Source organism: Mus caroli, chromosome 2 (assembly GCF_900094665.2).
Source record: "Mus caroli chromosome 2, CAROLI_EIJ_v1.1, whole genome shotgun sequence".
Taxonomy (NCBI): domain Eukaryota; kingdom Metazoa; phylum Chordata; class Mammalia; order Rodentia; family Muridae; genus Mus; species Mus caroli.
In genome coordinates, this window is record NC_034571.1 from 74,145,340 (window position 1) to 74,161,802 (window position 16,463).

At 40.3% G+C, this 16,463-nt stretch overlaps 1 protein-coding gene across 1 annotated transcript; it reads right to left on the reverse strand.

The window, feature by feature from the left end:
* Nucleotides 1–11,727: 11,727 nt before the first annotated feature.
* Neurod1 (neuronal differentiation 1) lies at nt 11,728–15,814 on the reverse strand. Its single transcript, XM_021185266.2, has 2 exons — nt 15,646–15,814; nt 11,728–14,133 (listed from the first exon to the last, which is right to left on the reverse strand). The coding sequence occupies exon 2, from the start codon at nt 14,120–14,122 to the stop codon at nt 13,049–13,051; it is 1,074 nt and encodes a 357-aa protein (XP_021040925.1). The 5' UTR covers nt 14,123–14,133; nt 15,646–15,814; the 3' UTR covers nt 11,728–13,048.
* Between the last annotated feature and the right edge of the window lie 649 nt (nt 15,815–16,463).

Consider the following 16,463-nt stretch of genomic DNA (forward strand, 5'->3'; position numbering starts at 1 on the left):
TACTCTTTGAAAATAAGTTTTACTCTTCCCCTTCCAGTTTGCTCGCAGACTCATGAGCTCTTTTGTAATTATAATTGCTATGTGTGTATTTCAATCATGGGTACATGCCTATCACTTGGGATTGAACAACCTATGTGGGAGTTCTTCCCCGGAGGAAACTAACTCTCTCCCTGTAACCTGAACTGACCGCCCGTGACACTTCATTAAGGGATGGAACCATGTAAACGTTCCCTGTCCAACTTGGCATTTCAAATGGTGTTGTCATTATGTGGGTACTTAGATGACCACGCTGCTGAGATTTCATGCCTACAGCTTCCCAGGATACAGGAGACACTATCTAGCAGCAGGTGCCTTGTTCCTCTGGCTCTTAGAATATTTCTACCCCCTTTTACTTTCCCAAGCATCAGTTATAGGGGTTGAATTGCAAATGTAACAGTTGGTTACCCACCTCCAACCGGCCTATTTTCTCCTTTTTGACCAGTTGTGTATCAGCTAAAAAATTTTACTGGTTGCAAAAAGAAACTTCTTGGATGAGGAGTGAGAGCTACAGTTATCTGTGATTATAAGGATAAATTATTTAGAAAACAGAAACTGTAATGGTTTGGGAACATGGCAGTAATGGGTTCTCTTCTAGGCTCAATGACCTCTCCAGACACAGGTAATTAGCTGAGTTTACAGCAACAGGCATGAATTTCCTCCTGCTAAGCAGACTAAAGTACAATTAGACATCTGTTGGTTAATCCCCAAGGTAAAAGTCCCACTATTGTACCATTAGAGATGCGTTGCTGGTCCAGCCAATGTTGTGGTTCATGGGCTTTAGAGCCAGGTAGGACTACAATTGCTTCTCTCTCCTGGCAGCTTGCATAACCCTTCTGATCTATCAAAGCTACTATTCAAATAAGAGGCTTCCAGGTCAATTTCAGCTCAATTTCTTCAAATCGTGTGTCTGTAGTATGTGGTGTCTCTTGCAATCCATTCTGGCTGGCACCTTAGGGCCTTGTCCATAGACCAAATTTTAAAATGTGTAGTTTTCTTTTTTTCCATATTCTTCTGTTAGATTTCTACCTTAGCTCTCAATGACCTCATTTTGTTACTTATGAATCTATCTCTTGTGCTGAAAATAATGCTTTTGGGGTGCAGGAAATGGCTTAGTGGGTACAAGCATTTGTTGCATACAAAACCCTGATGACCCAAACTCAGATCTCACAGAACAAATGTGAGATCAGGTGCAGTAATGTGAGTCTGTAATCCTAGTGCTCTTGGGCGAGATGTGAGGCTGAAGCAGGAGAATGCTCCTGAAGCTTGTGGGTCAGCTAGACTTGAATCCACAGTGCAGCAGCAGAATAAAGTGTGGAATGCCTCAACAGGGTGGACAGTGTGAACTGACCCTTAAAGTTGTCCTCTGTTGTACACACACACACACACACACACAGGCATACAGACACAACTCACAAACACACACAGACACACACAAACACACACATACACACACAAACACACACTACACACATAGTAATGAATATTTAAAGTAACAAATGTTCAATACTTGGGTTGATTGTGTTGATAAGTAAATTAAGTTCAATGTTGGAATTCTACTTTAGTTTCTGATCTTACTCAAAGTGCAATGCCCTATGGATAGGAGTAACAGAAATATTTACGGCAGAAGTCAGCATTTATTCCTGCACATCAACATGCATTTGGAGTGAGGTCAGTTTGGGTCGTATCCACCTCTCCCTCATTCCTGATGCTCTATGGGCCCATTGTCAAGACATCACAGGGAATTCTTCCTTCCCATGCTGAGTGGAGATATTGTCAGAATGTCCCTGCTACTGTGGCTCCTGCTGCCTACAAGGTAGAGGGCCATCTGTCTCTACAACAGTCACATATAAATAAAGAAAAATATCCCAGAATCCCATCAAGTCAGAATATCTCATTTTCTGAATATGCCAGGTTTCCTCTCCCTGCCTCAGATTGGAACTTTTGAAAATGAATTGCTCGGCTACATTCTAGGACACATCTCACACAACATGATATCCAACATCTCAGTGGGCAGTAGCACAGAGCAGCAGAGAGAAAGAGGATGGATCCTCTTTCTCATCCCTCAAGTCTTTAAAAAAAATCCCTCTAAGGCTGGTTCTGCAACCTATAGATTACATGTAAAATCTCCAACCATGTTTCCTCTGAGCCCAGAGTTTGAAGCATCTGACAGCAGTGGGCAGCGATGCAGCACTAGAGAACCTTAAATAGGGTCGACAGGCACTCAAGTAAAGCAGGCAGGGATTTCACAATCCCACCCATCACCAACCTCCCCTCATTTGCTTCACTAAATGAAACAGAAACAATCAGTGTCCCTTTTCACTGTGGAAAATAGCTACTTGCTTTCTAGATATTACCCATAGGCAGCAGAGTTTGCATTGAACTAGGTGTCTTTCAATCTTACTTCATTATGTTTTACCATTTTGGATCTCTGTCAGCAACATATACAACTGAAAGTGCATACTACTTATAAGATGAGATTGCATTTCTCACATAAAAGATAATATTTCTCAAGTGGTCCTGAGTCAGAGTATGGCTGCATGACCTCATCCTATGTGATGTCATTGAAATGGCTTTGCTAGCCCTACAAAGCAGCTGGGACTCTGCGGGTGGCTCCAAGATAGTTCCTGGTATGCTGGAGTCAAATGTTCTCCACAAGAGTGGCCAAGAAGAGGAATGAAGAGGGGAAGGCAGATTTTCTTTCTTCATCTTGCAGTCTCTCTGAGAAGAACATATCTTTCAAAATCCCACCCATCACATTTCCTCTCAAGCATCTCAAGTTAGCAACAGGCTGTGTCCGAGAGGATGAGGAAACATGTCTTCAGGTTTTCAGCTTTCAGAGAGCTGCCAACCGACAGAAAGTTTGCGTTATCTTAGATTGTTTTCTCGTAAAGACCATGACCAAGAGCAACTTGAGGAGAAAAGAATGCATTGGGCTTATATTTCCTGATCACAGTTGGTCATTGATGAAAGCCAAGACAGGAACTCAGAGAAAAAAACCTAGAAGCAGGACACAAAGCAGAGAACAGAGAGAAAGGACACTTACCCACTGGATCCGCTTGCTTTTCTTATACCTCCCAGGACCACCTGCCAAGAAGTTGGATGACCCACATCAATCAACAATAAAAAATGCCCCACAGAAGTGTTGATAAGCCAAATGAATGGAATTAACTCCTCAATAGAGTCCATCTTCACTGATACAGACAGGTTTTTCACCTTGATTAAAAAAAAAAAAACCCAACAGCAGAGAGAGCGATGGTAACCGGTGAGTCAACCAACACCTGGGTGGTCTGTTCTTCCAGGATATATAGATTTTCTACTAGTATATAACAGCCTCCAAGCATTTTGACTTAAAATGACAATTTATTATTTCTCGTGATTCTGGGAGTTGGCTGAAGCCAGCTATGTGGCTCTGCTCCATGGATTGTTAATTGAATACACTAGTATTTGGCTGACTGCAAAACAGCCATGATGAACTCACAGGCCTTGCATTTCCAGCAGGGTTGCTGAGTTTTGTGAAGACAGACCTCTGTCTCTCTCCATGTGGCTTTGCATCATTCAAGAGTTCATCCTGAGCCTGTAAAAATGAGCCGAGAAGTAGAGTGTAAAGCTATTTGTTTTTCTAATTCTACATCTGCTGTGGAACTTTTTGTTGAGTTGCAAATAAATGCACAAAAATGATAGAAATGCTCAGAGCCCCACCCCTAGACAAGGAGCTAGAGGCAACAGCTAAGAAAGGGAGAATTAGCCTCTCCTCAGAATAAAGATCCTGATTGGCCATCATCTAATGCATAATGGTCATCCCTGAATCATATACACACAGACAACAATATGGGCTTAGCTAATTATATTTTTATATTTTTCGTAATATGTATAGATATGTAACAAAAATAATCACTAGCTTGTTGATAGAGCACATGTCTGCCATGCCCGAAGCCCTAGTTCAACTGTTGGCATTGGTTTTTCCCTTTACCAGAAATCCCATGGAAGTCTTTTTGTATTATAGTTTGCTCCCCCCAAATCTAACAACTTTAGCCATCAATAGGGGGAGGGGTGAGAGTTGCAATATGACTTGATTTTAATTTTTTTTCAGTGGCTTAAAACAATATTCACCTCAATCGCATAAGAGAGCAGGAAACTAGACAGAATCGATCCCTGACTCTATTAGTGATACTGTTATGCCTGCCAGATAGTGTCCTAGCATAACTGAGACACTCCACCTAGCAGCTGACCAAACCAGATACAGAATCCCACAGTCAAACATTAGATAGAGCTCAAGAAGTCTTGTGGCAGAGTTAGAGGAAGAAGGACTGAGGGACCTGTAGTGGATAGGAACTCCACAACCAAGTCAACTAACCTGGACACCTGGGGGCTCCCAGAGACTCAACCACCAACCAAAGAGAATACATGGGTTAGGCCAGGCCCTCCACATATATGTAGCAGATGTGTAGCTTAGTCTTCTTGTGGGTCCCCCAACAACTAGGCAGGGGGCTTAACCTGACTCTGTTGCCTGCCTGTGGATCCTGTTCCCCTAATTGGGCTGCCTTGTCTGATCTCAGTGGGAAAGTACGCACCTAAGGTGCCAGGGTGCGTTGGAACCCACAGAGGGCCTCCTTCTCAGAGGCGAAGGGGAAGGAGGAGAAGGGGAAAGAGGAGAAGAGGAAAGGCTATATGAGGGGAGACTGGGAAGAGGTGGATGACTAAGATTGGGATATAAAGTGAATAAATAAGTTTATTAATGGAAAAACAAAACAAAAAATCCTTTGTGCCTTCTACACAGTACAAATTCTAGGACAACCAATATTATATAATGAAACTGTGTCTCTAAAATCAAAACAAACAAAAAACAAAAACAAAACCCACAAATTTCAGGTGTATAGAACAGCCAAACTTTTCTAAGTGAATACAAGAAAAAGAAGAGGAAGAGGAAGAGGATGAGGAAGAGGGGAGAAAGAAGGAAGAGGAGGAAGAGGAGTAGAGACAGCAGGAGCAGGTCACTAAATTGTGTTTAGAACAATCAGGGCAACCATATAACCCAGTGAAGAATCCTCCATAACTGAGTTAGTGTCTCAGCACCCATGTTACAAGCTTAAAAGACCCCGAATAACCTAGAAACAGAGACAGAACTTTGAAAAGTGATAGCATTTAAATTCATTAGAACTGCAAGAATTAAAAAAAGTTAGAAAATTGTGTGTTTGATGAGTGTTTGTGAAACTATGTAAATGTGACATTTCTGCAGAGGCTTTATTTAGGAGAATCCATGCTGTCCCACAAATAACAATTTTCACTTGAAGTTTAGATAATAGTTGATATTAGAAACTTTATGTAAAATCTGACATACTTTTAAATCTGGATTTTTAAAGTCATCCTACATTATATATAGCTATATTTTAAAGTTCAGTCATATGAATAAAACTCCCCACAACTTTTATATAATCCAGGTAATTACTAGATAGCTACTATTTGCCAGTCTGTTCAAGAATCAAACTTGGTACTAACTAAAATATTCTGGTAGTGACACACATGTGACTATTTGTAACATTTTCAATATAGTTTGAATGAGCTTTTCTATAGTTAACATATATTTATCATGTCTGAAGCAGAGTTTACTGAATATTTTAGCTTTTTGAGGATGCTATAAGAAAGTATCACAGATCAAGGGTCCTACACAATTGCAGCATATCATATCATTTTTCTGATGACAGGTCTGATATAAGGTGCTGGTAATATTGTTTCCTTCGTAGGGATTCTGAGATAACATCTTCCACCTGGTAGCAATGATCCAAGGTCCCCATAGTTCCCTAAACCATAAATGCTTTGCTCAAACCCCTCTTTTTATCATCACTTGCTGTTATCTCTATGCGTTGTGTGTTTGTATATCCTGTCCTTTCACAAGGACATTAGTGACTGAATGTGGGGCCCACCTCAGTCAGAGTGACTTCATCTCAAGTTTCAGCCTATATCCTAATTATCTGTGAGAATATGGTATTTCCTCATACTAATATAGACAGATAGGTAGATGCATAGAAATATATAGGAAGATAAACAAATAAAATGTAAAAGATAAATGTGTTGAGGCTTGGTCTTTCACTATGTATTGTTAAGTACTGGCTCCCAAGACCTGGCTTCCCTCAAGGAGAAAATCTGCACTAGACTCAAGAGACACTATGTAACCTTGCTCCCTAAGTTATTCTTGCTTGCTGAATAAAGATGCCTATGTAGCTGGGAAAAATTGAGATAGGTGGGTCTTAGGGTTTTCAGGGTTGGGACCTGAGGGGAACCATGAGGAGGAGAGAGAAGGTAGAGAGAAGAAAGACTGCATGGGTTAGGTGAGTCATGAAAACATGACTAGTCAACTGAAGTTAAGAGCAGCTCAGACAAAACGTGGCAAATTATAGCTTGTGGTTATGGATGGGGAAGTAGATTCTAATAGCATAGAGTGTGGCTATCTGCCCAGGTCTGGGGCTGACTAAGGCTTACTACAAATATAAATGTTGTATGTCTTTTATCCCAGAACTGAATGATCAAAGGTGGGGTAGAAGCCCCCAATTGAGATTAAATATTTTCCACAACATAAATGTACTATTAGTCAATTAGAAAGTAATTTCTCTTTGTTTAATGCTTTAGAGTTAAAGCACAATGAAATAGATGCCCTCTAAGCAAATATTCTCATATTAGTGTTAAAAATGTGCATAGAAGCAACCTTATTTTATTAAGAAATCATTTTAGTGAAGAAATGTTATAAATATCATTATTAAGAATTTATTGTAAATTATATGCATTTTACTTTATTGTTATTTATCAACACACATTTGGTCATGTGGGATGCTGACTATCTTGTTATTGTTATCAAGTAATGTTTTCCCTATTCTATTTCAACTTCTCTGTTATCTTCTCTGTTTACCTGTTGGGTGTGAACATTCTTAGTCGTGTACTCAAAGCTTGCAGCAGATTATAGTCCTATAATTCCCTTCCATGAGCAGACAATCCCCACGATCATTAAGTACACCAGAGAAAAGGAATTAACAGTTCCCTTAAGCACTAGGAACCTGTCCACTGACGTCACTGTAACCTTAACTGACATCACGGAGAGCAAACAAACACTACAGAAACATCAGTCATGTGCTGTGTTTATAAACTAAACACTGTAAAGTAGAAACTATAACCTAGTATAATTTTGCATAGCCCTAAATATAGAATAAGAGGGATGCCCTGAAGACTGATAAATAGAAGAGAAAAAAAGTAGCATGCATTCAAGAGAATTCTTATTATATGAAAGAAAAAGGCTGGTTTGAAGACAGTGTATAGTACTTTAATGTTGGGTAATGTTTACCCAAGTCCCTAGTTATATTCAACCAAATGATGCAAAAATCAATCAATCAATTAATCAGTCAGTAAATAAAGAAAAGAGGATTGCTTACTCAGGACTTCTGGTTCTCAACAGGGAGAAGAAATCTGGTAACAGAATCAGAGAGTAAGTTGCAATTGTTATCTTTTATAGAATAAGTGACCATGAGGATGAGATTCATTTGTGGTACTCAAGAGACTGATTTATAGTACTATGATTTAGGCAACAGGTGTCTGCATCAGATGTATATATAGTCTTGTCTCTTGGACAATTAATATTTGCTAAGGTTGTACTAAGTCTCTAAGCACCAGAGTAACAGCAGCAAGTAAAAAAATCCAAAGTCCCTTTTCTTGAGAAGTCCACAACTGTTCAAGGAGATAGATAATTTAGAATAACCATAACAAACAATGGGATAATACTAGATAGAGAGAAACTATGGTAAAAGGAGGTGTAAGAATCGAGTGCTTTGGATATTGTTGAGGTGTTGGCTACATTGAATCAACATCAAAAAAGGTTTGTTTGAGGAAACAAGAACCTAAAAGAAAGTTTCAAACACAAATACCAGACATGAGAGTTTCCTGATATTTACCATACAGTGTAATATATGGAAAATATATTCCATGTAATATAAGACACAAGAAAGCTTTAATGAAGCCAGGTACAAATGAACAAAAATGTTGAGCATTGACCTGGTGTGAGAGGCCATTTTCCTAATGAATTGTCTTTGCTCATGAAGTCTACAGCACGGTTAGCTGTAGCAATAATGCCAACTTCTCATGCAGACCAGGGGAAGATACTTCCTTTTTTTCCTCAACGTCATTATAATTCAATGTATCCCTTAGGATTGTTCCAAACCTGGGGATCTATAGAAATGATTCCTGTCACTACCTTTTTAAGTCCTGGAGAAAAAAACGATTCCCTAAGTGTGTAGGTGGCCAAATCCATCCTTAATGTATCTAAAGATTTACTCCACCATTAACACAATGTTCTGCATTTCAAGGTATTTTTAAATTAGCAGTTTATGCAGCCTTCCCCAGAGACTGTGTGGCCTTGTCAATGCCACTAGCTTGGCTCCATTGTTAATACCATCAGAGCCATTGAACCAAGTGTTAGTGTGCGTGGAGAGACTGGGCGAGTCAATTGCCAGCACAGAATTTTCTGACATAGGAAGGCATATGATCTCAACTTCTGAGTGCATACAGTGCAGATTTCTAGCTGAATGGTTCCTGATAATGGCGTCCATTGAAACACAATGCCTGGCCAGGAGCCAATGATTATGCCACCATACAAATCACTGCTCATCTGACTCCAGAGTGCCTCTTACAATGATAACATGAATCCTCAGTCCTGGGGTTCCACAAGATGTCACATTGGCTCTTTTAGTTTTACATGGTTACTTGAACTGAAATTTTTATTTAGGTCTTTTTTTTTCTTTCATAAAATAAGAGGCTATGAATGCTTTTTTAAAGAGAGGTTTTTAGTACAACTTCATAAAGAGCTTGGTAATTTTCCATTAGGACAAAACCACTCTGCATTTGAAACCTAGTTTTATTAATTGTTTAATAGATATTTCAGTTCAAATTTCTCATATAATTATAGAACTACAACAGCTTGGCTCATACTGTTAGCTAATGATCCATATATCATTTTAGTAATTGCAGAATTTAGGGATCTTGCAGAAGATGCATCAGTTTTGTAAGAATTTATATAAATGTTCAAATGATTAAAACATACTGATATTTTTAAACAATAAACTGTACTACTTAGAATTTGACTGCAATATCATTTTGCTATAACATATTATAAATCTAAAAATCTGTAGGCTACTCAGAATATGTGGTGTTCCATTAGTAGGTTCATGAAATTGTCTTTTTAATAGTTAAAAATAGATATAGATGTAAATTTGAAATTGATATAAATAAAATTTAAATTTTATGGAGTAATCCTATTCTATAAGAATTATACACTAGCTAAAATATTTAACCAAAATTCATCTTCAACTATGAAATAATCTGCCAGCTTCTTCTAGAAATAAGTTCTCCAGGTGTTTTAACATTACAAAGCTGTATTTTCTAGGATAGGAACATCAATTGCTCACGAAGAAAAAGAATATAGAACCCAATATTATATCAAGCACCACATAACCAAACCACATGAAATATTTTTCTTGGTAAGTCCAAAGCTATCAGCTCACACACACACACACACCCTTTTTCTTTTTTGACTGGTTTTCACACACAAAATAAAACCTGGTTTTTTATTAGCTTCACATAAGAATTAAGCAAACATAAAGACTGTAAAAGTGTCTTTAAAATGTGCTTAACAATTCATAAAAGAAATGAAGGAGATAATTTAAAAGATTTCTTATGGTTTGAAAATGTCTTCCAAATATTCATTAAACATTTGAGTGAGTAAATGTGTAGAATATGTTTCTGACATTGGCGTTGGTTTGGTGGTATTTCTCTGATCAGATGGAAGTGCTATGCGTTATGCAGGGTGCATGCAGTTCATTCATGCATAAACAATATCATTTTCATAAATTAAAACCTTCCCTGCAGAAGGAACATCTGTGCCTGCCTTTGAATAAAAGATGGTGGCATGTGAGTTACTCCCTGACTGACTGAAAGAATCCCTACGCTTTAGAGTGAAATTTTAAACACACACAAAATGAAAAAGAAAAAGAGTGAAGCAGAGCCTTCATCCTTCACGCCTACCTCTAATGAAACCCATAGTCTAGATTCCTTTGCTTTCCATTTTAAATGTTGTGATTCTAGAAACACCACCCTTGGTTCTTCTGTTGACTATAGCAACAGTTTTTAGTTTGCATCGAGATGTCTAATTTTAATTACAGGTGAAACTGAGCTGCTTAATAGATCAGATCAGATCAGATCAGATCTGAATGTTCACTTTATGGTTTCCTGTGTTGGGAGGCTGGAAGTATTCTGCTATCAGTATTATGTCTCCTAAAGTCAATGATGAGAAAAATCCAGGCTAGGAAGCAACAGCTTGATTCCAAAATAACTGCTCTGATTCACTTGGAAAGAGATGACTACATTTGGGGTAAAGTTGGGACCAGCTTTAATGTATTTCTCTGTGTGATAAAGGCTGATAGGAAACATTATTTTAAATTACATTAAATTTTTTTTGAATGTTGAAATATCCCTTACTGCTACTGTCACAGCTTGATGGGGCCTCGTTGGCAATGTTATTACTATGGCTAATTGTTCCTGTCTATTAGATTACTCACGTTTTTCTGGAGCAGCTTACTAAATGAGGTCAGTTTTCTGGAACCTTTAAGCCACCAACAAGAAGGAGATTAAAGGAACATGTTTGCAAGGGAGGTAGGCATCCAGTGTGGTATCCGAATCAGAGAAGGAACAATGACATCAATCAGAATCACAGTAGAAACAGAATACAACCGGCAAAATGCTCTTCCATAAAAATCAAGACTGTCAGTCATTTCTCATGGGAAGGGAAATGACAAACTATTTATTAAGTGGACTTACCAATGGACAGAAGTTAAGTTGGTGTGGCGTGGTGTGTGCGTGTGTGTTTAGCTGTATATATATATATATATATATATATATATATATATATATAGTGTTTATGAAATCAAAATATAAAATAGCAGTACTGTACAGGAAACTGGGGAGTAATGTACACTCCTAAAATATAACACAAATAGCATATACTTATGTACCAAAAGCTCACTAGCACTTTAGTGGAACAATTAGTGAAGACATCCCAAGCACTTAACAGAACCATTATAAAATGCCTCATCTTCTGGGAGCCTTTCAATTAATTAAATAATTTTCCTACAATATCATATATATAGTTTGGAGGGCAGGATTGTTTGAAAGAAAGCTATCTAGTTCAGGAAAGATACAAATAACAGAACAGTAAGAAAATATTCAATTTTGTTTATGCTTTAAATATGTATAAACAAATTAAACTAAGGTATGTGCTTATGTCTTGCTAGTTAATACTTAAGCAAATCCACCTTAAAAATAAAAGAAACTTCTAACAATCATTTCAAAAAACAGAGACAAACAAACAAACAAACAGAGTAAAGGTGAAGAAGTTTCACCTTTAGAAAACCAGAGTTTTGTGTCCAGCTTACTCTGTGCTCAATACTCCAAGTAATAAACCAGAGGCGAGGTCTGCTTGTTATCTGAGAAGCCAGTGACCCCCTAAGCAAGATAACAGATTAAGCATAGGACAAGCTCAACTCTACATTTTATTCCTAATGTTTAACATTAACTCAGCAAATCCAGAAGTTGATCCTCTTCGCTACAATTTTACTCTTTAAAATCCACTTTCGAAAGAAATGGAACAATTGTTTAGATTTTCCATACTATTTTTATTGCAACTGCATGGGAGTTTTCTAAATTGTGCATTACACCATAATACACAGGATTACAAACAAGATTACAGTACATGTCAATTCCAGTAGTACCAGCATCACATCTCAAACAGCACTTATTCTGGACTGCACTTTACATGCAACAGCTATTGTTCTAATTATGAATTCGATGGTTGGAATTTTATTTAAACTACTGTACTAACTGACTACACAGGTATAAAAACCCAACATTAACAACCTGAATAAACTTAGGCTCAGATTTATTACATGAATAGATGACAAACCACCATTTGTTTGACTATGTATAAAATCATGCATTTATATTTTCTGGAAACATCAGTATCTTCAAACACTCCGTAAAATCATGGAATTCAAAGAAGTAAAAGACTAAAAAGAAAGAGTGCAAATTGTATGTGATAGTCAAGCAGCTTTTGATTTAAAGGAGTGTGTGTTGGCATTTATTTATAATATGTATTTACAAGCTTGTGCAAGTAATGAATTGATGTGTTTTGATAAGGAATACATTTCGGTTTTCATCCTCTTGAGTGTTATGGGTCTGGTTTCTATTTTAGGGAGCGAGCAGGAAAAACTTTAAAGTGAGATGAATTGCTCAAATTGTGCAATTTGTTGTTTTTTTTCTTTTCTTTTCTTTTTACAATTAGAGAAGAAAGAAGTGCTAAGGCAACGCAATAACTTTCTAAGCACTTTTCTGCTGGTTTAAATTAGTTAAATTATTTTGTATAAATTAGATATAATTCTACTTTTCTGATATGTATAAAAATTGATGAAGCTGCATGGTTTTAAAATAGGAAATCCACGTTATAAAAAGTCATTAAAAATTCTGTACAAAATCACAACAAAATAATTCAGCATGGGAAAGGTCACAGGTAGTAAAATGCTGGTTGAAAAATATATATTTATATATATTTTAATTGGCCCATTACTAGTTTAAAAATTGCATAGATCCTAATTATTGCTTGTGATTTTTTTTATCCCGATCAGATAATTAATACGATCTGAATACAGCTACACGAAATTCGTGGTACACCTTTTCTTTTTTACTTTACTGTATTATTATTTTTAAAATAGAAGAGCTATAGAAAACAATACATAAGGTGAACAGGAACTTTGATCCCCTGTTTCTTCCAAAGGCAGTAACGACAATAAATACATATATCACTTGAAGCTTTGAGTATTTGCACTTTGCAGCAATCTTAGCAAAAGTGCTGCCTTCTGTAAACAGGACAGTCACTGTAAGCACAGTGGATTCGTTTCCCGGGAATGGTGAAACTGACGTGCCTCTAATCGTGAAAGATGGCATTAAGCTGGGCACTCATGACTCGCTCATGATGCGAATGGCTATCGAAAGACATAATGTTGTCTATGGGGATCTCGCAGCGAGGGGCAGCGGCACCGGAAGAGAAGATTGATCCGTGGCTTTGGGGCCCTGCCAGGGTCGCTGCAGGGTAGTGCATGGTAAAGGCATAATTTTTTTCAAACTCGGCGGATGGTTCGTGTTTGAAAGAGAAGTTGCCATTGATGCTGAGCGGCGGGCTGAGGGGTCCGTCAAAGGAAGGGCTGGTGCAGTCAGTTAGGGGGCTTTCAAAGAAGGGCTCCAGGGCTGCGCTGTAGGCGTGTGGCGGCGGCTTGACATGGAAGACGTGGGAGCTGTCCATGGTGCCGTAGGGCGGGCTGGGCAGTCCAGGGGACTGATAGGAGTAGGGATGCACCGGGAAGGAAGCGCTGGCGGTTGGCAGATGCGGGGGCATGTCCGGGTTCTGCTCAGGCAAGAAAGTCCGTGGGTTGAGCTGCAGGCAGCCGGCGACCAAATTGGTAGTGGGCTGGGACAAACCTTTGCAGAGCGTCTGTACGAAGGAGACCAGGTCAGGGCTTTTGCCTGAGCGCAGGATCTCTGATAGAGCCCAGATGTAGTTCTTGGCCAAGCGCAGTGTCTCTATTTTAGACAGTTTCTGGGTCTTGGAGTAGCAGGGTACCACCTTGCGCAGGTTGTCCAGCGCCGCGTTCAGCCCGTGCATGCGGTTCCGCTCGCGGGCGTTGGCCTTCATGCGCCTTAATTTAAAACGTTCTAGGCGCGCCTTGGTCATCTTTTTCTTTTTGGGACCCCGTCTCTTGGGCTTTTGATCATCCTCCTCTTCTTCTTCTTCCTCCTCTTCCTCTAGATCCTCATCTTCCTCCTCCTCCTCTCCCCCGTTTCTCAGAGAGTCCTCCTCTGCATTCATGGCTTCAAGCTCGTCCTCCTTCTTGTCTGCCTCGTGTTCCTCGTCCTGAGAACTGAGACACTCATCTGTCCAGCTTGGGGGACCTTGGGGCTGAGGCTCGCCCATCAGCCCGCTTTCGCTGTATGATTTGGTCATGTTTCCACTTCCTGTATTGAACAGGGAGAGAGGCAAGCAGAAGAAGAAAGGGGGAAAAATCCACCCGCTATATTTAAAAGCTGGATAAGCCTTCAGCTACCTCTCCCTAATCCTACAGAAATGCACACAAATAGAAATACACAGGAGTCCACTACAAAATGGATGCCTCCAGGAAAAGTTAAACGCAGTGCTTCATGCTGGCGTGTCTGTGCCTCGGTGCTGTGTAGTAGGTACCACTAGGCCTGTCATGAGTGGCTATGGGTGCCTTTCCTAGTGATCAGCTTAACTGTGTGCAGGGCAGTTGATTATCTGGCTAGGTGCCCTGTGTGGAAATGCGTACAGAGTGCATGTTTTTCTGAATGTGTCCCAAGTCACTCCCAACTGACAAAAATGATGAGTTTGGAAATGGAACATTCTGAACTCATCTCTGTTCTGGCTTCCCACTACTTAGAGGTTTAAATAAATTGAAAAGCCATTACGTAATTTCCTAACACTGACCCCAATTTTTAAAGAAGATTATATGGAAGGGAGAGCCAATGCACAGAGGAGGAAAGGTAGTTTCCATCAAATTATTTTCCTATCAACAACACATTTGGCCACAGAAGTGGGCACAAGTCTTCCATCCCTCTCTTGCCTTTCTTTCTTTGCCTCACCACCCCCCACGCCCCCGCTAAATTCCCACCTTGTACAAAAGCTCTGGCTCCCAGGCGAGGCTCTCCCACGCGCTGGGGATCAGGTGCAAAAGGCTCCTCTCTAATAAACAGCCCATTGAAAGGGCCGCCCGCTCTTTATTGGGGCTTTTCAAAGTTCGCCTCAAACCTCCCTTTAAAAGATAGAGTAATTACAATGGTCAGCGACTGGCAATGGTGAAGGTGCTGCTTCTCATAAGAACTGTAAAAAGCCTTTAGTAAAACAACTGAATGTCTGGCCCCAGCATGGGGACTTGGCCGCCTCTGGGACAGTAACAGGTAGCAGGAAAATTTCCTTCCTTTTCTCCCCCTCTCCCTACATTTCAGCTAAGCTATCTCGGAATCCAATCAGTTTTCCAGTACTACAGCCTCCTGAAATAGATAGTTTCATATGCACGAGGAGCCTAAATATCTGTACACCAAATAAAACTATGGGCAGCAGGTGTTTTTTGTTTGTTTTTTTGTTTTGTTTTGTTTTGTTTTTCTCTTTCTCTCCTTTTCTCCCCGGAGTAAGTGAGAACTTGAAGTGGTTGTTTGCTTTGGGGACTTTCAAATAACCGCTTACAAATAATTACAGTTACTCCCCTCCCCAAACATTCTAAAAGCTTCTATACTATTAAAAATTAAATGTAATTAGAAAGCCTGCAGGGGGTACTTGAGTGCTGGGACTCATTACGTGCGAGTACTTGTGGGCAATTACGAGGAGGGACACTGATCTCAAATATAGGGACAACCGACTCCACAAATGTGCGCATGCAAAGTACCAAGGTACAGCTCTTCAATTATTGCTTTTATTCTCAGGAGAGTAAAAAAAAAAATAGGAATCATAATTACCTGTTGTTAAAAGGTTCTGAATAGTGACGATCTCATAACCCTGGAGCCTCGGGACACCTTGCCTTCTGCGTGGGCGAATTCCTCGTGTCCCGGTGGCGCGGGCGCTAGGGTTATATAGCCGAGTTGCTGATGCTGAGCGCGGGCGGGGCCGTGAGCTGAGCAACGAGCAGGTCCCTGCGCCCCGCAATCGCGCACGCGTCCAGACTGAGCGACTCCCGCCCCTATTCACCCCTCCCCAGAACTTCCCTCCCGCCCCCTTCCACCACCACTCCCCTCACCCCCACAGTACCTCCGCCCCTGCTCCTTCCTCCCCGGCATGCGCCATATGGTCTTCCCTGTCCAGCCAAGAGCCGGGAACCACGTGACCTGCCTATTTGTATGCCGCGGAGCGCTCCATTCCGGCCCCTTTGTGGCCAGAAGAAAGTGGCCCATCTGTCGCCAGTTAGAGACTCTGCGGACCTGTTTTTACCCGCAGGAGAGATTAACCCTTTGTGGCAGCAGAAGACAGAGGACATGGGGTGGGGGGGGCGGCGGCGGCGGTTTGCGGGAGGCGAGTGGGAAAGGTAAAGAAAGATCACCGAGTCTATGTCCTAGCCTGAAGACTTCTTTAGCGCAGAGAGGTAGACAGAGGTGAACCACTCACAATCCCAGATACTGAGGTGCACTGAAGGGTCCTTCCCTTGACAATGGTCTCCGGTGGTGCAGTTTGAGTTTGTCCTCTCTGGAGAGGCCCATCTCTTAGCTTCTACCTCTTAGCAGAGGCTTTGCTTATTGCCACCAAAGGGTGGCTGGCTTCTAATCTCTATCACCTCTCTAGG

What these genes read in the sequence shown, in the direction of transcription:
- Neurod1 (XM_021185266.2), bottom strand. Translation starts at nt 14,122, where the DNA reads ATGACCAAATCATACAGCGAAAGCGGGCTGATGGGCGAGCCTCAGCCC.